General features: G+C 39.9%; 1 protein-coding gene across 1 annotated transcript; it reads left to right on the top strand.

Annotated features, from left to right (window-relative positions):
• Positions 1-2205: 2205 nt before the first annotated feature.
• On the top strand, positions 2206-4450 carry LOC135652462 (L-ascorbate oxidase homolog). Its single transcript, XM_065173403.1, has 3 exons — positions 2206-2679; positions 2768-3880; positions 3967-4450. The coding sequence occupies exons 1-3, from the start codon at positions 2432-2434 to the stop codon at positions 4262-4264; spliced, it is 1659 nt and encodes a 552-aa protein (XP_065029475.1). The 5' UTR covers positions 2206-2431; the 3' UTR covers positions 4265-4450.
• The last annotated feature ends 17453 nt before the right edge of the window (positions 4451-21903 follow it).

Genomic DNA, 21903 nt, shown 5'->3' on the forward strand with positions numbered 1-21903 from the left:
TTTTGATTTAGTTTGAACACCTCTACCCTAAATATAATTAGGTCATATTATCAACCATCTAAATATTTGTTAAGTTATCTTGACGATCATAATCATCACCCTAAAGGTGGTTAGGTTACATCATCACTTATCTCAAGAGTAGTTATAATATATTAATAGTAAAACTATTCATCTCAAATAGTCGAGATAATCAATTTTTTTTACTTCAAATAGTCAATCATTTTCTCTCCCCTCATATTTTTGAATATCTAAAACCATTCTATCTAAACAAGTCAATTGACATAATAACCAAACGAATCGAGTTGAGACAATCCGACATTGATATTCTATAATTACCTTTATAGTGCGTTGAGAGTATATAAGTTCCGCATTCATTTCTTAATTCTACATCGACAAATCAACTTTAGTCAAACTTGATTGTTTTTATGTCGAGTTAAAACAAGATCGAGTCATATATTATCTTCTACCCGATGAACAACTTTCGACTTTGAAGGTAACGCAATCTCATTGGATTCTTCGATAATAGTACCCCATTGAAATATTTATTCATATGATACATCCAAAAAAAGAAGGTACTAAAGCCTTTATATCCTAATTAAGCTTATGGCCTGCCAAGACTTGTGTTAATATAAAAGACGAAGCATGAGGCTCCATGATGATTCTTTCCACTCCCTTCTTCAAAGCAAGATGCGTACGTACCCTGCTTTAGAGTCAAAAATTCATGTTAGAGAATTCCTTAATCGAATGTGATTGCAACCAGAAAACAACCAGTCGCCATATGCATCCTCGATATTGACATTCAGTTGACATTCCCCTCTCCTTTCCACATAATAGTGGACAGCGTCATAGCGTAAAGCTCAAGCAACAGCTTTCTCAACCAAACGAGAGAGATCATTGACAGCATGGTTATGCAACACTTGATTTCTACATCCCAAAAGATAATTCTATTAAATCGCGAGCATTCATCCAATGATTCCTTAAGTCAAATCTCTCCACTTGGCAAAGATATAAATTTGAGGTGAAGGAAGCACCATTTGAGTGTGTTCTACGCTCATGTTGAAGCTTCATTGACCAAGTGTCGTATGAAACTAAGTGTGTCCTCTTTATACCTCGATTGACGGTCATCGATCTATCGTAATTGGGTCATTATGTGACTGTACTCTTTACAATGTGTCGTCGGCTCTCCCACTATCCATTATAAGTACATTAGTTCATAAAAATAATCGCTACTCATCACTCATACTTGCATCCTAATTCATGAGGAAAAATATACACTTTAAGATGGACCATAAAATGTTTATTAGGCATTGATTCTTAACTCTTTGATTAGCGTGGGATTAAGTCAACTTCGTCACTATAGTCTTTGATATAACATTTACATGGAAGTATATGACAATCAATTAAGATAGGTGTGTATGGATTATATGACCAGCAGTGACATTGAAGGACAAATAGGGTTTTCATTTAATGAAAATCTTGGACAAGTGATTAGAAATTCTCTTATCAAGCATTTCATGCTTATTGAACATTATTTGAATGTAAAGCTTGTAAAAACTTTCTCAATGATGGATAATAGCTTAATTTTATACCAGATATTAATATGTACCCTACTTGCACTGTTACCTTATATTTCCATAATTTTGTAGAGAATAATATTTCAAAAGAATCCTTTTCAGTTTTCATGTCACAGTGAAATCAGACAATGAGATTGGAGTCACACTATACTTGATTTCTCTAGGAAGCCAAACATATCACCCAATTCAATAAAGCATATGTACATTATACTTGATTTCTTCTCCAGGAAGCACATTTTAGACCAATATCCTTCGATCTACTCAACACAAATAGCAAATCTATGTAATAAGGAGTGAAAGGCTATCGTTTGATTATATCCAAGTGTGTTGTATTATGAGATTATAAATATTCAAGTCGGATGGCTGACAGGTGCACATCCAATTCCCTTATATCAACTCAACATATACCACCTCGACATGCTTTGTGTGGATATCAGTCGTAATCTGAATATATTTATTGAAGGAAGAGATATTGTTGTGTAGGGAGGAGCGGCAAAGGAGGAGAACGAGCGAAGAAGAAGATAAGTTTGAACGGTTGTTGCGGCGCCAATTGCTCACGCCGTCCTTATAGCCATCAAACCTGGTGAAGGAATCCCCTTCTGCACCAGCTATAAGAGCAGGTCGAGGCCGCCCAGCAAAGACCGAAGCGTCCCAGTTGGCCTTGCGCTCCTCCTTTTCATCTCCTCCGAGCGCTACCTGGGATCTTCCCATGGCCTCCCGTTAGGTTCCGTCCCCTCCATTCACCCTTCTTCTCTTCCTTCCTTCAGCTGTCGTGGCCGATAAAGGAAAGAGAGGGAGGGCAGAAACAAAGAGAGCGAGGCTGTTGCCCGGTTCCATCCAGTGAGAGGAAGAGCGAGATGTCGCGTGTCGTGGTGCTCGTGGTGGTGGTGTTGTCGGTCCTGGGGCTGTCCGGCGTCGGCGCCGAGGATCCGTACCTCTTCTTCACGTGGAACGTGACCTACGGCACCATCGCTCCTCTCGGCGTTCCTCAGAAAGGTATCCTCATCAATGGCCAGTTCCCCGGCCCTAACATCAACTCCACCACCAACAACAACATCGTCATCAATGTCTTCAACAACCTCGACGAACCCTTCCTCTTCTCATGGTGCGTATCTCTGATCTTCCTGTCGATTCGATCTCGATGTCCGAGACATCAGAGACTGCAACGTCTGCTTGCTTGTGGATCGTTGCAGGAACGGGATCCAGCAAAGGAAGAACTCGTGGCAGGACGGAGTGCCTGGGACCAACTGCCCGATCCAGCCCGGCAAGAACTTCACGTACCACTTCCAGGTGAAGGACCAGATCGGCAGCTTCTACTACTTCCCGTCCCTGGCCATGCACAAGGCGGTCGGTGGCTTCGGTGGTCTGCGGATCAATAGCCGCCTTCTCATCCCTGTGCCGTTCGACCCCCCGGCCGACGACTACACCGTCCTGGTCGGCGACTGGTACGCTAAGGACCACAAGGCCCTCGCCAAGACCCTCGACATGGGCCGCAGCATCGGCCTCCCCTCCGGCGTGCTCATCAACGGAAAGAGCGGCAAGCATGGCAGCGGCAAGGACGACAAGCCGCTGTTCGTGATGGAGGCCGGAAAGGTCTACCGCTACCGCATCTGCAACACCGGGATCAAGGCCTCCATCAACTTCCGCATCCAGGGCCACACCATGGAGCTGGTGGAGATGGACGGCTCGCACACTATGCAGAACATGTACGACTCCCTCGACATCCACGTCGGGCAGTGCTTCTCCGTGCTCGTCACCGCCGACCGGGCACCTAAAGACTACTACCTGGTGGCCTCCACTCGGTTCCTGAGGAAGGAGATCACCGCCACTGCCGTCGTCCGATACGCCGGCTCCAACACCCCCCCTTCGGCGGTCCTCCCCAAGGGACCCACGGGCTGGGGGTGGTCGCTCAACCAGTGGCGGTCTTTCCGGTGGAACCTCACGGCCAGCGCCGCCCGGCCGAACCCCCAGGGCTCCTACCACTACGGCAGCATCAACATCACCCGCACCATCAAGCTCTCCAGCTCCCGCGTCGTCGATGGTGGCAAGATCCGGTTCACGCTCAACGGTTTGTCGCACGTCGACACCGACACCCCGCTCAAGCACGGAGAGTACTTCGGCGTTGGCGACAAGTTCTTCAAGTACAACCTCATCGGCGACGTGCCGCCAGCTAGCAAAGCTCCCTTCACCCTGGCCCCTAACGTTATCACGATCGAGTTCAGGACCTACGTGGAGATTATCTTGGAGAACCCTGAGAGGAACCTGCAGTCCTACCACTTGGACGGCTACTCCTTCTTCCCCGTCGGGTAATGCGTCCCTGTTCTCTCTCGCTCTCCTGGTTTCACATCCATGCATGATCTGACGATGATCGTCTACGTGAATTGGGGGGCAGGATGGGGCCAGGGAAATGGACGCCGGCGAGCAGGAAGGGCTACAACCTACTGGACGCAGTAAGCAGGCATACGATCCAGGTGTACCCGAGGTCGTGGTCGGCGATCATGCTGACGTTCGACAACGCCGGGATGTGGAACCTGAGGTCGGAGCTGTGGGAGCGGCGTTACCAGGGGCAGCAGCTCTACATCAGCGTGCAGTCGCCGGCGCGATCACTGAGGGACGAGTACAGCCTTCCCGACACCGTCTTGCTCTGCGGAGCGGTCGCCAGCCTCCCCAAGCCGCCTCCCTACACCTGAGGAGCGCGGCTTAGGGCTGAGTTGTGCGTTGGAGCGTGGGAAGGAGAAGAGTGAGCGAGGAGATTCACGGGAATTATAAGCCAATTTGGTCCTTGGTTTGGCTGGTCGTCGACGTGCATGTAATTGTTCGCTCTCGAGATATTAATGGGTTATTTTTAAAGAAAAAACATGAGTTATATCGCCTAATATTTGATTCAAAAAAATAAATGAAACAATAAAAACATGGTGCTAAAGTTAGATCATGCCAAGTATGATTAGATACACAATTATTTAATCATGCTAATCAAAGGAATACATTATTTTGTTTGTTAAGTCTACACATAAGACATCTAAATTATAATTTAATTCTAAGTATTAACTAGTAATAATGATTTATTTTAATCGATGATACATAATGATATTAACTATAATGTTATATGGTTAGATTGACTCTTCATGAATAATACATGATGATTTAATATTGTCATTCCTATGAATTAATTCTCCTTTACTCATGATGATTACTAAATCATATTATAAAATACTTTCTGTATTCTACTTAATATAAAGAGATTTTACACGACTCTTAAACTAAAAAAAGTTGATTAAATTCTTAATATTTACTTAATCATTTGTAGGACTCTATATCAAATCTCGAGTTCGATAAAACCAAGATTATCTTCAAAATAAAAATATACAGTAATCAAGAGTGATGATATTTCACAAGATAATTATATTAGAGCTTCATATGATCATGTATAAGACCTCACATAACCAACCCAAACATTGACATTCGGAATGGAGATTGTGAAACTCTCCTCAATCCCAAAAATCACTAGCTTTACTTTGGTGTTCAAGCCCTAATTCAATGATTCTAGGCTCACATGCCTAGTGACGAGCCAGTACTCTTTCATAATCCTAACAAGGTTTTCTTCAATCTAACCCAATATGTTCAAGTACTAGTTGGAGTAGTATAAGCCATTGTGTCATTCCTTCCTTAATCTGTGCAACTTACTTAATAAAGGGGAGCGACACCTATTTTCGCTTGTAATCAACTCATAGAACCCATGCCTAACATGTTCCACTCCATTTCTCTTGTTCCTTTTTAAGGTGATCGAGTAATAAGTTATATGCTATAGGTTAAGAGTGGCTCAATGAATTAGATTAATACTTTTAGGATATAAAACATGAATCTTAATAAGAGAAGAAAGCTAAAAGACTACCATCTATGTGAAATCTCATTTCACTAAAAAAATATCCAATAAGAGTAAGTGCCTCATGATTTCCACCTACAAAATCTTGAACACACAACTTAGATCTGACCAACATGTCACTTTGTCAATATAGATGACATTATATGTGTGTTAGTGCTTCTTGATACCTCTCAATGGGAATGAAAGAGAGTGGTACTCTTTACTCTGAACTTCATCAATTCCTTTAGTCAATTGGGGAACAAGTTTAATCTTAACTATATCAACTAGTCGCTGTTAAAAAAAGATAATAATATCGTTATTTAAATTTTTTAGGGAGAAAACAAATCCCTATATGACTGCTATACTAAGTTCAACAATAAAGTTAGGATGATATTTAATCCCATTCTTTGATTCGTATATAAGCTTTTATCAAGTGTTTATGACATTCTTATTTCTTTTAGTAGGAAGGAAGAAGATAGAAGAGAAGAAGTTGACGAAGGAGGATCAACCTTCTCGGTCATCCTAAGATAAAGGTCCTCTTAGGGGTTCGAGTACTCTATGGGAGGGACTTTACTCCTCTCAACATCTCACACATGGAGATATTTCTCCAAATAAGGGAGAAGGGGCTCTTGAGAGCTCTTTGCTTATGAGGTCTATGATAATATAGAGATATAAAATTTAATTATATCAAATTTTATTACGAACCCTCAATCCATTGGGCTGATCAAACTCACCAACTATAGACAATTCTAGAGGAGTTGAAAAATATATGGCATTAGAGCAAAGGGAGTATGGGTCAATGAGCTCTCAAGTTTCTATAGAGCTATCAAACTATACGATAGGCATCAATGAAAGAGTTGCTTATGATACCCAAATTATCATTCCTTCCAAGATTATCACCTTGATAACCCAAACCATGATAAAATGACATCAAGCGCTAAGGGCTTACCTTGACCAGATTAAAGAGACTCAAGAGAAGGCTCATTTAATTATTTGGCCTATAAGCGAGCAATGATAAAATACTACAATTGAAGATATGATATCGATGCATAAAACTTGGTGACTTGGCCCTAAGGAAGGCAAAGGTGAGTGACCCAACTCACTCATGAGAGAAACTTGTTCCAAACCAGGAGAGTCTCTATCGAGTAGCCGAAGAGGATAAAAAACTTTATTAACTTTATACCCTCAAGTATTCGTATACTTCTTAGAATTGGAACATAGACAATTTATGAAAATATTATCATTGATGAGTTTTTGCATTATACATCAATTACACATAAAAAATTTATAAATAAATTATTTATAAAAATATTTCATTAATAAAAGGTTATGTACATCTATTGGAAAGATTTTTATATGTTTGTTATAAGAAAAAAAAAAGGTCTTGACACCAAAATAAAAAGTCAAAAAACTAAAAAGGATATAAGGCTTATTAAACAATATGGGCAAAGACTGCTCCGACTCTGATTTGACATCATCAATCATGATGATAATCTTAGCATTTAATATAACACTTAACACCGAATAAATAGAAGCCACCTTGCCCCCTTCCTTGTTGGCTATTGCATCGACCTCCAGCTTGATCTCACCTTTGGTGGGCTCCTTTTGCATTGACCTTTTTGTCATCCTCCATGTTGCCATCTTTGAGAGGAGTGGACTATTGATTATGGTTGTCAAAATTATTATCATTCCAATCTCCATAAGATAGTCTTCGAGACATTAGTCACTAGTGTGTTTAGCATATACAAGCCTAGGGTGGTTGATCAAGACTCAAAAAATCACACTTGAAGGAGTTATAGCCATGTCGATGAGTCTGTTTCAATCCCTATCAATTTCTTATATTTAGCAACTCCCTTGAACTTATGATACGGTTGAGGGGCTATTTATATTAAAGTCAATTAGATAGTTCTTCGACTTGATAGGCGAGCTTGACATTCTCAGACTAGATTTGTAGAGCTTATTTAATTACTAAGATCTTCTCAAGTTGTGCATCAAATTATTGCCTGTTTGAATTGATCTTTGCTTCAGCTTTGAGAGCTCCATCTACATCGCATCATGAGCCCTTTCTGCCTTATCTAAGTCTAGAGTCGAATGACTTCTTCCAAGCTCTAATTGGCCTCGACTAATTTATTTTGGAGGTTTAACCTTTCCTTTAAGAGGATTGTTAAAGTTGTAAAAAAATCATGGGCTTGATTAAGTACCACATTCATAAAATGGTGACTTTGCATAATAAAAACTTTGCATAATGGTGACATTTAGTAGATGCATAAAAGAAATTTAGTATAAGAGTTGCCAATATCATATTTTTATGAGTATAAAAAATGAGTGACTACATATATATTACTGGAAAATCTAGGACGATATCACATGCATAACAGAAGAATAAAAAAAAAATCTTAATTTTTATAGAAAAATTAGTCTCTTGTCGTATATCCTTAAATTCCTACAAATCTTAAATTTTTATAGGGAGATCATATATTCCTACAAATATGTGAGAATATATGAAGGAGGTTAACTATCCTCCTCTTTAGTAGTAATCCATACGACAATGGTTGCGAAGATGATCCTCAAATCATTGTTCAAATCTTCTCACTATGCGTATCACGTAATCAAGAAGGGGCTGACCCTTCTTATTATCCACATGCCCCTCAAATAGGGTCTGCAGGTTGAGGAGGAGATGGCGAGATAAGAATATGAGGTGGCAGCCAAAAGGAGTCTAGCCTATGGCCTTTTAGTTTCCTCTTATTTATAGAGCCCCTCTATAAACTTAACCATAATAGATCTTACCTTATTGGGTACTGGATCACCATCCAACTACTCAAGTCTCTTAGATTAGTGGATCTCCATCCAATAATCTCTCATTGGCTCTTATTAGATCTCATCCATAGGATCCAATAATCCATGAGCTTATTGGATATCCAATAAGATAAGGGCTCTAGCGGATATCTCATATTTGAACCTCTACTCGTTGCAACACTTAACATATATGTGTGACCCTCTATGCTCAATATCGAGCTGACCATGAGTTATACTTGTCAAAACTTATTCGGGCTCAATGAATTATTATAGAATCTCCATAATAATTCACTCAACTCATCGATTGTGGATATACTAGGCTACTATATCGTAGTCCCCAAACAATACAAGATAATCCAATCCATTGGACTTATCTATCCTCAATTACTAGATATCTATAGTCCCTCATCCATCTAATACCCCAGAGATCGTATACCGGGCATAGTTCTTTAAGGCCTATACAGTTTCTACATGAGTCTCACTCTAATTGGATTCTCCGGGAGAACCATTTCTCTCTCAATCCGAATGACCCTAGTTAGGGATTTGCACAAGTGAGGACACAAGGGATATTCCTCTCATGACACCGAGATTGGATGATCCTCTATCAACACTCAATAGCCCTCATAAGGTTAGCTACCACTCTCAATGACCGATTGTGCTAGATCTAGAACTTCTAGGTTTGCAAGTCCAGTATCAAAGAGTGGAGTATTCATATAGGACATCTTTAATGTCTTAAGTCTAAAGACTAAATATACCATTGGGATGATGAAATCATTATTTGATAATAAGGTATTATCAACCATCCAATATTCCATGAGTGAATCAATCAGTGAGCTCATTTTTTAATGAGCACATACGCGATATCCCTAGTGTCCCCATTCAAGCAGCTATGAGACCAGTCACCTCTATAATATGGACAAGTATATAGTACATTAGTCTATCCGGTCATATCGATATCCCTCTCGAGTGACCTATGATCGAAATTATTTAGGGTTTATGTTTAAAGACGAATCAGTCTAATTATCATAATCTCATCATGATCCGATTCTCATTGCATAGTACAAGAAAATTAAGGGGCGGCATCATATGCGTAACGGAAGAATAGGAAACAAAAATTTCATATTTCCACAAAAAGGTTTCATCATCGTGCGAAGATTGGTGTGCAAAATCCTATGAAACTAAAAAACACATGTGAGATAGTTGTGTTACCTAGGGAGATTATATATTCATGAAATCTTACAGATTTATGGGAGAGGATGAAGGGGCTCAACTATCGTCCTCTCTAGTAGTGATCCACACGACAAGGGCTGCGAAAAGGTTCTCCAAAGCGTTGCCCAAATCTCCATGCACCCCACTGGCTGAGGAGGAGAAGGAGAGGTGGCAGCCAAAAAGGCCTAGTTTATGCATAGCCCTTTGGTTCTCTCCTATTTATAGATATCCCCTATAAACTTATCTGATAAGACCCTAAATGTCTTATCGTAGGCTCTGATACCAAATGATAAGACCCTAAAGGTCTTATCGTCGCTTTGATACCAAATGATAAGACCCTAAAGTCTTATCGTGGAAGAAAGGGGAGAAATGGGGATGATAATGATCACTTCGAGGGGATCGGCCTCCTTGATCGCTTCGAGGGGATCGACCCTCCTTGATCACTTCGAGGGGATCGACCTCCTAGGGTTTGTCAAAAGACAGAATAGTATTTTTCATAGATTACTGAAAAGAAGCAATTACATCCCTATTTATAGAGTTCCACCCAGAGTCCATTAGGACTTGAACTCTAATAATAAATAAATATTAAATAAACCTCTACTTGACTCTAACTGAACCAAACCGACTTAATAAATAACTGGACTAAACAAACTCAATAAACATTATTCAAAAGCTCAGAAAAAGGGTCCTAACATTATCCTTGATGGATCTTGCCATATTAGGTACTAGATCTCTAGCCAACTACCAAAATCTCTTATATTAATGGGTCTCTATCCAATAATCTTTCATTAGCTCTTATTAGATCTCATTTATACAATCTAACAATTTAGGGACTTATTGGATATCCGATAAGATAGGGGCTTCTGCGGATATCTCATATCCGAACCTCTACTCATTGTAGCACCTACCATATGTGTGTGACTCTCTAGGCTAATATTAGGCTAGCCATGAGTCATACTTGTCAGAACTCCTTCTAGCTCAGTGAATTATTATCTTTATCATAATTCATATGACTCATCGACTACAAACGTACTAGGTCATTACTATTGGGAAGTTTAGGGGTGACATCACATACATAGCGAAAGAACAGAAAATAAAAGTCCCCAAAATTTCCAATAATGTATTCATCATCATACGAAGATTGGTGCATAAAATCTGCAAAACCAAAAATTGCATATACAAAAAATTATATTTTACTTAAGGAGATTGTATATCATTGAATCCGTGTATATCTATAGTAGAGGATGAAGGAGGTCAAGCGTCCTCCTTTCTAGTGGTGATCCACACAATAGGGTTATAACGACGCTCCTCTAATCACTGCCCAAAACTCTATACTTGCTATCTGAGAAGGAGAAGGGGAGAGGAGAATAGGAGGTAGCAACCAAAAAACCTCTGATCTATGGGTGTTTGGTTCCCTCCTATTTATAGAGGCTCCATATCAACTTAACCGTAATGAATTTTGTCATAGTAGGTGTTGGATCTCCATCCAATTACCCAAGCCTCTTATATTAGTGGATCTCTATCCAATAATCTCTCATTGGCACTTATTGGTGTTAGGATCGAGAGCACTAAGAGGGGGGGGGGGTGAATTAGTGCAGCGGAAATCTTACAGCGATTAAAACCAAAAGCTGCGTTCGTTCAATAAAGACTATTATGATGCAAAAGCTAATTCTTAGTTTGTATCTAAGTGCAGTTTGCGTCTAAGCGCAGATTGCGTCTAAGCGCAGTTTGCGTCTAAACACAGTTTGCGTCTAAGCGCAGTTTGCGTCTAAACGCAGATTTACGTCTAAACTCAGATTTACGTCTAAACGCAATTTTACGTCTAAACGCAGATTTACGTCTAAACGCAGTTTTACGTCTAAACGCAGATTTACGTCTAAACTCAGATTTACGTCTAAACGCAGTTTTACGTCTAAACTCAGTTTACGTCTAAAACGTCTTTACACAGTTTGAGCAGTTTTACGTCTAAACGTAATTTTACGTCTAGACGCAGTTTCAAAGGGATCTGAACTTTAGAAACTCGTTCGTAAAAGCGCAGAAGATAGTTTTGCAGAATCAAGGCGTAAACGTAAACTGCAATGTAAATATCGTACGAAAACGCTGGTTTATGTCTGAAAGCATATTCGGACAGATCAGCACTTAAAAACTTGTTCGTGAAGGCGTAGAAGACAGTTTTGCAGAATCAAAACGTAAACGTAAACTGTAATGTACGAAAACACCGATTTACGTCTGAATGCAAATTCGGAAAGAACAACACTTAGAACTTGTTCGTAAAAGCGCAGAATGCAGTAGTTATGAAGGAGGTTTGCAGTAATGATAAAGTGCTCAAAATAAACGCAAACCAGAGATTTAGAGTGGTTCGGTCAGTCTTGACCTACTCCACTTTTGGCTTCCTCCACCGACGAGGTCACCGACGTCAACTAGAGGCCTTCCTTCAATTAGGCGAAGGCCAACTGCCCTTTTACAGTTTCTCTCCTTTTGGCAAGCTCAGGAGACAACCTTTACAGACCTTTCTCTCCTCACTTTACAACTCAAAACTTGAAGAACAGAAGGAGGAGACTTAAAGGCTTTACAACACTTTTGAGCTCTTAGAATCACAGAAAAGATCAAGATTTCGGTGTAGGTCTGTATCCTTTCAGTGCTGAATGGGTGGGGTATTTATAGGCCCCAACCCAGTTCAAATTTGGAGCTCAAAATGATCAAATCCCGGAATTCCGGGATCAAGCGGTTGCACCTCTTGACTGGAGAGGTTGCACCGCCTGGCAGAGCTCGAAGACTGAGCTCAGGCGGTGCCACCTCTCTGTCAGGGAGGTTGCACCGCCCAGTCTTGCTCGAAGACTGAGCTCAGGCGGTGCCACCTCCCGGCTGGGGAGGTTGCACCGCCCAGTCTCGCTGGGAGGCTTAGCCCAGGCGGTGCCACCTCCTGGCCTAGGCGGTTGCACCTCCTGGTGCAATCAGGGTCCGAATGGTTAGCTCCATTCGGCCCAATTTCAGTCTTTCAGGGGCCCAATTGCCCCAAGATTAAGCTAATGGGATCACCTCCCATTTTCCAACTTAATCAATGTGCTAACTACAATTAGATCTAAGACAATTTCTGCAGCTTTGCTTCGGTGCGTCAATCGCTTCTTCCGGCGAGTTTCCGACGAACTTCCGTCGATCATCCGATGAACCCTCGGTGATGCTCCTGCGGACTTCCGGCAAACTCCTGGACTTTGCGACGATCCACTTGGCAAGTTCCGACGAGCTTCGCTTGGCAAGCTTCTGGACTTCTCGGATCTGTTCTCGCAGAACCTCCGACGACCGTCCGAACTTCCGTCGAACTCTCGAACTCCCAACGTGATCATGAACTTGACTCCGGCGCAACTCCTGCTGCTTGTCTAACTTTCATCGTAGTTAATCCTGCACACTTATCTCAACACATAGATTAGACAACAAATGACAATTGACTTCATCATCAAAATCCGAGATTCAACAATCTCCCCCTTTTTGATGATGACAATCAATTGATAATGGAGTTATCCTTAACTCCCCCTGTCTATATGCCATAGTTGAGATAAGTCAACCTTGAATTCAAGACCTGAGAATTCAAGTGACGTATTGATAAGTTAGATCAGTTAAACTTATCAATACTCCCATCATGATACTCATCATGATGTATCTCTTCAAGGATGATGTCAAGGCTTGACATACATCATCAAGTTTGTATGATTGTGTTTGTAACTATTCATCATGTAGTTTGAACATTATCATATAAAGCTGTGAAGCACTATTACATGATGCACACATTTGAAATATTCTAGCAAGTTTTGCATTTTCTTCACATGATAAGATATCAACTCAAGACATAATGCAAACTTTAGCACATGTTCATATATCTCTTGGTGATGCAAGGATGACATAATCATAGCAGTGTGTTTATAGCATCACTCATAATATTTCTAATCAACACTCATAGTATTTCTAATCATGGCAGTGTTTATCAATTCATATATCTCCCCCTTTGTCATCAACAAAAAGCATAGTAATTATGATACCAGGAAAATAATAATAGCAAGCTTATAGAGGAATTTTACATAGATTGCTTTAAATACTTCTTCCCCTTTTTGTTATAATCCATTGTCTATGTAAAGATTTTGCAGGATGGAATACATACACATGAATCACTTCATCAAATCTATTTCAGAAACTTATTTTTCATGAAAGTGTACGAGAAAATCTGGTGTATAGCATTCAAAAAATAAGATGCATTCGGACAAGATTTTGTTGCAGATTTTCACATATAATCATAGAAACATGGCAATCAAGTGATTTGATTATTCAATATAGTCCGAAAAATAATTTTAACAAATTTATCTATTCGGACACATCAACATTCCTAATTCTTTTCGAATGAAATCAAATTGTTCTTCACTTAGAGGTTTTGTAAAGATATCAGCTAGTTGATGTTTAGTATCAATGAACTCTATGATTATATCATGATTCGCAACATGATCTCGTCTAAAGTGATGTCTGATATCAATATGTTTTGTTCTTGAGTGTTGTATAGGATTCTTGGTTAAGCATATTGCACTCGTGTTATCACATTTAATGGGAATATCTTTAAGATTAATTTTGTAATCTTCTAACGTGTTTTTCATCCATACAACTTGTGCACAGCATGCACTTGCTGCAATATATTCAGCTTCGGTTGTTGATAGAGCAACCGAGCTTTGTTTCTTAGATGACCAGGAAACAAGAGCATGTCCTAAAAATTGATATGTTCCTGATGTGCTTTTTCTATCTAATCTACAACCAGCAAAGTCCGCATCAGCATAAGCAATTAACTCAAGATTATCTGATTTTGGGTACCATAATCCTAGATTTGTGGTACCATTAAGGTATCTGAGTATTCTTTTAACTGCTTTGAGATGAGATATCTTAGGGTTTGATTGAAATCTAGCACAAAGTCCTACACTAAACATGATGTCTGGTCTTGTTGCAGTGAGGTAAAGTAAACTTCCTATCATACCCCTATAAGTTTTTTGATCAAAGCTTTCTCCACTTTCATCAATTTCTAATTTAGTGGAGGTGCTCATAGGAGTGTTAATGGCTTTTGAGTTCTCCATATTAAACTTCTTGAGTAAATTCATGGCATATTTAGTTTGACTAATAAAGATGCCATTGCTTAGTTGTTTGATTTGTAAACCTAAGAAGAATGTTAACTCTCCCATTAAACTCATTTCGAATTCAAGACTCATAGTTTTAGCAAAAGATTCATAGAGAGATTCATTCGTAGAACCAAAGATAATATCATCAACATAAATTTGAACAATGAGAAAATTATTTTCAAAATTCTTGATGAATAATGTAGTATCAACCTTGCCTTTTATGAAATTATTTTCAATGAGAAAAGAACTAAGTCTCTCATACCAAGCTCTTGGAGCTTGTTTTAAACCATAGAGAGCTTTAGTTAATCTAAACACATGATTAGGGAGACTATTATTTTCAAATCCAGGAGGTTGTTCAACATAGACTTCTTCGGAAATAAAGCCATTTAGAAAAGCGCTTTTAACATCCATTTGAAATAACTTAAAATTATTACAACTAGCATAGGCAAGGAGCATCCTTATGGCTTCCAATCGAGCCACAGGTGCGAAGGTTTCTTCGTAATCGATACCTTCTTCTTGGTTGAAACCTTTGGCCACTAATCTAGCCTTGTTTCTAACCACGATACCATTTTCATCTTGCTTGTTTCTAAAGACCCATTTAGTACCAATAACTAAATGGTCATTTGGCCTAGGAACAAGCGTCCACACCTCATTTCTCTCAAATTGATTCAATTCATCTTGCATTGCGATAATCCATGAATCATCTTTCATGGCTTCGTCAACGCATTTGGGTTCAATTTGGGAGAGAAAGGCGGCGTTTGCACAAAAAGTTTTAAGAGAAGATCGTGTTTGAACCCCCTTTGACGTGTCTCCTAAGATTAGCTCCTTAGGATGAGCATCTACATACTTCCAATCCTTGGGTAAGGAAGTGGATGCATCCAAGTTGCTAGTTGGAGACGGGGTTTCGTTTAAATTCAAAGAATCAAAGTTAACATCATCATCAGGATCATTTTTCTTAATTTCGGAAATCTCATTGAAAATAACATGGATGGATTCTTCAATAATTAAAGTTCTTTTATTGAAAATACGAAAAACTTTAGAAACCGAAGAATAACCAAAAAAGATTCCTTCATCAGATTTAGCATCGAATTTTCCTAAGTTATCCTTTTCATTCAAGATAAAACACTTACACCCAAAGATTTTAAAATATGAGACATTGGGTTTTTTGTTATTCCATAACTCATAAGGAGTTTTGGTGAGTAAGGGTCTTACTAGAACTCTATTCAAAATATAGCATGCAGTGTTTACAGCTTCGGCCCAAAAATATTTGGGTAGGCTATGTTCATTCAACATGGTTCTTGCCATTTCTTGTAGATTTCGATTTTTTCTTTCTACTACCCCATTTTGTTGAGGATTTCTTGGAGTAGAGAAATTATGGTTGTATCCATTGAGTTCACAGAATTCTTGGAAATCATGGTTTTGAAATTCTCCACCATGATCACTTCTAATTGACGAAATCATAGATCCCTTCTCATTTTGAACAAGTTTACAAAACTTGGTAAAATATCTAAAGCATTCATTTTTCTGTTTTAAGAAGTAGGTCCATGTATATCTGCTATAGTCATCAACAATGACAAATGCGTATTTGCTACCTCCTAGACTCGATGTAGAGATTGGTCCGAACAAGTCCATATGGATCAATTGTAAGGGCCTAGAGGTGCTTATTTGATTCTTAGCTTTGAAACTACCCTTAATTTGTTTACCTAATTGGCAAGCATCGCATACATTATCTTTGATGAACTTGATATGAGGAATTCCTCTTACAAGTTCTCTAGATGATACTTGAGTGATTAGTTTCATGCTAGCATGACCTAATCTTCTATGCCATAGCCAAGCATCCTCATTCATAACCGCAAAACACATTTCATCACATAAGTCATTGATGTCAATAGTGTATACGTTATTATGTTTTAATGCAATCATAGACATATTTTTATGTGGTTTTTCAATGATGCAAGCATTAGATTCGAATTTGACAGTATATCCTTTATCACATAATTGACTAATACTCAAGAGGTTATGTTTTAAACCATCAACTAACAGAACATCTTCAATAAAGAGGTTGGATTTGTTACCTATGGTTCCTTTGCCAATGATTTTACCCTTGTTGTTGTCTCCGAAGGTGACATAGCCTTCGTCTATGCTAGTGAGCTTAGAGAATTGAGATGGATCTCCGGTCATATGCCTTGAGCATCCACTATCAAGGTACCATCTCTTGCTCCTAGCTTGCGATGGTTTAGTTTTCTACAAGAAAGGATGATGTTTAGGTACCCATTTGCTTTTGGGTGCCTCATAAATAGATCTACATTTCTTATCATGTTGCATAGAATTTGTCATGGTTCCTTTAGGAACCCAAATCAATTTGTTTGGACTTATTTTCTTGAATGGACAACAATGTGTCTTGTGTCCAGATTTGCAACAGAAGTTGCACTTGGTTTGGTGTTGAACATGTAAGATGGAGCCTTTTATGAAGGTGGTTGGATTTTGGTGAGGACTTCTCACAAATCCAATTCCACTCCTTTTGGGAACGTGACCCTTGTTTGTAAGGATCATGTTCAATGACTTGCTACCAACCTCGAATTTCTTCAAGGTGTCCTTAAGTAGCAAGTTTTCTTTTTGAAGAGTTTCTAGATCATGGCATTTTATGCATGGGCCTAAACTATCATGATGTTCAGCATTTAACTTATCGAAATTACAAATAAGACTATCATGCTCCTTTTTTAGCAATTTGTATTTACTACTGATAATCTTATACTCATCAAACAATTCATGAAAAGCATTTAATAATTCATCGAAAGATAAATCTGTATCTATTGAATTTGTTACCTCATCTTCGATGGCCATTAAGGCGTAATGAGCAACTTGCTCGGTGTTGGACTCCTCTTCTTCGGATGCGCTTGAGTCATCCCATGTTGCTTGAAGCGCTTTTTTCTTTGATGTTCTCTTCTTGACTTGGGGACAATCACTCTTGTAGTGTCCCGGCTTTTTGCATTCATTGCAGATTACTTGGTCCTTCTTGGGTTCAAGTTTATTTTTTGCATCATTCTTAAACTTGTTTCTTCTAAAGAACTTTTTAAACTTTCTTGTTAGAAGTGCCAAGTCATCATCACAGTCCTCATCACTTGAGTTTTCTCTCAAGTGGCATTCAGAAGTTTTGAGTGTCATATCCTTCCTGTTCTTTGGAAGGATGTCTTCTTGCTCTTCATGAGCTTTACAAGTCATTTCGTAGGTCATTAATGACCCGATTAGTTCTTCAAGAGGGAAATTTCGCAGATCTTTTGCCTCTTGAATAGCAGTGACTTTAGGATCCCAACTCTTAGGAAGGGATCTTAGTATTTTGTTAACAAGCTCAAAATCCGAAAAGCTCTTTCCGAGTCCTTTTAGACCGTTGACGACATCCGTGAAAAGGGTAAACATGTCGCCAATGGTTTCACTCGGTTTAATGCGGAAAAGTTCAAAAGAATGTAACAACAAATTGATTTTTGACTCTTTTACTCTACTTGTGCCCTCATGGGTCACTTCGAGTGTGTGCCAAATATCAAATGCAGTTTCACAAGTTGAAACACGGTTAAACTCGTTTTTATCAAGTGCACAAAATAAGGCATTCATAGCCTTTGCATTAAGAGCGAAAGCCTTCTTCTCCAAATCATTCCAATCGATCATTGGAAGAGAAGACTTCGAAAATCCGTTTTCGACAAGATTCCACAGTTCAAAATCCATAGAAATACGAAAGATCCTCATTCGGGTCTTCCAGTAGGTGTAGTCCGTCCTACTGAACATGGGTGGACGCGTAATAGAATGCCCCTCTTGGTTTCCGGCATATGCCATTTCTCTTTGGGTTTTAATCCGTTAGAGAGTTAACCTTGCTCTGATACCAATTGTTAGGATCGAGAGCACTAAGAGGGGGGGGGGGGGGGGTGAATTAGTGCAGCGGAAATCTTACAGCGATTAAAACCAAAAGCTGCGTTCGATCAATAAAGACTATTATGATGCAAAAGCTAATTCTCAGTTTGTATCTAAGTGCAGTTTGCGTCTAAGCGCAGTTTGCATCTAAACACAGTTTGCGTCTAAGCGCAGTTTTGCGTCTAAGCGCAGTTTGCGTCTAAACGCAGATTTACGTCTAAACTCAGATTTATGTCTAAACGCAGTTTTACGTCTAAACGCAGATTTACGTCTAAACGCAGATTTACGTCTAAACTCAGATTTACGTCTAAACGCAGTTTTACGTCTAAACTCAGTTTATGTCTAAAACGTCTTTACACAGTTTGAGCAGTTTTACATCTAAACGTAATTTTACGTCTAGACGCAGTTTCAAAGGGATCTGAACTTTAGAAACTCGTTCGTAAAAGCGCAGAAGACAGTTTTGCAGAATCAAGGCGTAAACGTAAACTGCAATGTAAATATCGTACGAAAACGCTGGTTTACGTCTGAAAGCAGATTCGGACAGATCAGCACTTAAAAACTTGTTCGTGAAGGCGTAGAAGATAGTTTTGCAGAATCAAAACGTAAACGTAAACTGTAATGTACGAAAACACCGATTTACGTCTGAATGCAGATTCGGAAAGAACAGCACTTAGAACTTGTTCGTAAAAGCGCAGAATGCAGTAGTTATGAAGGAGGTTTGCAGTAATGATAAAGTGCTCAAAATAAACGCAAACCAGAGATTTAGAGTGGTTCGGTCAGTCTTGACCTACTCCACTTTTGGCTTCCTCCACCGACGAGGTCACCGACGTCAACTAGAGGCCTTCCTTCAATTAGGCGAAGGCCAACTGCCCTTTTACAGTTTCTCTCCTTTTGGCAGGCTCAGGAGACAACCTTTACAGACCTTTCTCTCCTCACTTTACAACTCAAAACTTGAAGAACAGAAGGAGGAGACTTAAAGGCTTTACAACACTTTTGAGCTCTTAGAATCACAGAAAAGATCAAGATTTCGGTGTAGGTCTGTATCCTTTCAGTGCTGAATGGGTGGGGTATTTATAGGCCCCAACCCAGTTCAAATTTGGAGCTCAAAACGATCAAATCTCGGAATTCCGGGATCAGGCGGTTGCACCTCTTGACTGGAGAGGTTGCACCGCCTGACAGAGCTCGAAGACCGAGCTCAGGCGGTGCCACCTCTCTGTCAGGGAGGTTGCACCGCCCAGTCTTGCTCGAAGACTGAGCTCAGGCGGTGCCACCTCTCTGTCAGGGAGGTTGCACCGCCCAGTCTTGCTCGAAGACTGAGCTCAGGCGGTGCCACCTCCCGGCTGGGGAGGTTGCACCGCCCAGTCTCGCTGGGAGGCTTAGCCCAGGCGGTGCCACCTCCTGGCCTAGGCGGTTGCACCTCCTGGTGCAATCAGGGTCCGAATGGTTAGCTCCATTCGGCCCAATTTTAGTCTTTCAGGGGCCCAATTGCCCCAAGATTAAGCTAATGGGATCACCTCCCATTTTCCAACTTAATCAACGTGCTAACTACGATTAGATCTAAGACAATTTCTGCAGCTTTGCTTCGGTGCGTCAATCACTTCTTCCGGCGAGTTTCCGGCGAACTTCCGTCGATCAACCGATGAACCCTCGGTGATGCTCCTGCGGACTTCCGGCAAACTCCTGGACTTTACGACGATCCACTTGGCAAGTTCCGACGAGCTTCGCTTGGCAAGCTTCTGGACTTCTCGGATCTGTTCTCGCAGAACCTCCGACGACCGTCCGAACTTCCGTCGAACTCTCGAACTCCCAACGTGATCATGAACTTGACTCCGGCGCAACTCCTGCTGCTTGTCTAACTTTCATCGTAGTTAATCCTGCACACTTATCTCAACACATATATTAGACAACAAATGACAATTGACTTCATCATCAAAATCCGAGATTCAACAATTGGATCTCATTTATTTGATCTAATAATTCAAGGATTTATTGGATATCTAATAAGATAGGAGCTCCGGTGGATATCTCATATCCGAACCTCTACTCGTCGTAATGCCTACCATATGTTTGTGACCCTCTAGGCCCAATATCGAGTTGACTGTACATCATACCTATCAAAACTCCTTTTGGCTCAATGAATTATTATCTCAATAATAATTCACTCGACTCATCAACTGCGGACGTACTAGGCCACTATGCCTCAGTCCCTAGACATATAAGGGAATCCAATCATTTGGATCTATCTGTTTTTAGTTATCGTGTACCTATAGTCCCTCATCCATCTAATATCTCATATATTGTATATCGGGCATGGTGCTATCAGACCCATAAAATTTCTACTCGAGTCTTGCTATAATCAGATTCTCCCAAAGAACTTTTTCTCTCTCAATCCGAATGACCATGGTCAAGGATTTGTCTAAGCAAGAATACATGAGATATTCCTCTTATGATACTAAGAGTGGATGATCTTCTATCGATACTCAATAGTCCTAGTAAGGTTAGCTACCACTCTCGATGACCTATTGTGCTAGATCTAGAACTTTCAGGCTTATATGTTCGGTATCAAAGAGTGGAGTACTCATACAAGACATCCTTGATGTCTCAACTCTAAGGACCAGGTATACTATTGGGACAACGGAATTGTTGTCTGATAATGAGGTATCATTAAACATCCAGTATTCTGTGAGTGGATCAATTAGTGAACTTATTCTCTAATGAGCAACTACACTATAGCCCTAGTGTCCCTACATGAGTAGCTACAAGGCCAACTGCCTCCATAATCTATGTAAGGAAATCTAAGGGTGATATCACATGCTCAACAAAAGAACAAAAAATAAAAAATCTAAATTTTTCACAGAGGTATTCGTTGTCATACGAAGATTAGTGCATAAAATCAGTGAAATTGAAAACCACGTATAAGATAGTTGTGTTATCTTGGGAGATCATATATCTCTGAATCCTTACAGATTTGTAGGAGAGGATGAAAGAGTTTAAATGTCCTCATCTCTAGTAGTGATTCAAATGATAGGGGCTGCTGTTATGACTCTAGCTAGGAGAGTCCTAATTGAGAGGGACATTCATGTAAAACCTACCTAAGCCGACCCCTATTAAAGAGGTGAAGTGGCCGGCTAGGGTTAGGAGGTTATTTCTTAGAGAAGAATAAGGAGTTATAAAGGAATAAGAGTCTTGAGTAGGAGTCATATTAGGAGTTGGATAGAAGTAGGATTCTTGAGTAGGAGTCATATTAGTAGTTAGTTAGAAGTAGGAGTCTTAAGTAAGAGTCTTATTAGGAGTTAGGGTTTAGAAGCCCTATAAATAGTCATGTATTCCACCTCTTTTCATAAGCAATAGATGAATCTTTTCTGCAGCCTTTGAGCAGCAACTTGGAGGGAGGAACCCCTATAGAGTTCCA

Source organism: Musa acuminata, chromosome BXJ3-11, assembly GCF_036884655.1.
Source record: "Musa acuminata AAA Group cultivar baxijiao chromosome BXJ3-11, Cavendish_Baxijiao_AAA, whole genome shotgun sequence".
In the NCBI taxonomy this organism is placed as follows: Eukaryota; Viridiplantae; Streptophyta; class Magnoliopsida; order Zingiberales; family Musaceae; genus Musa; species Musa acuminata.

Excerpts from the sequence above, each read along its gene's own strand:
- LOC135652462 (XM_065173403.1), top strand. The coding sequence starts at position 2,432 with ATGTCGCGTGTCGTGGTGCTCGTGGTGGTGGTGTTGTCGGTCCTGGGG. Across the intron at positions 2,680-2,767 it reads GAACCCTTCCTCTTCTCATG|GAACGGGATCCAGCAAAGGA; the intron begins GTGCGTATCTCT and ends GGATCGTTGCAG. Across the intron at positions 3,881-3,966 it reads TACTCCTTCTTCCCCGTCGG|GATGGGGCCAGGGAAATGGA; the intron begins GTAATGCGTCCC and ends ATTGGGGGGCAG.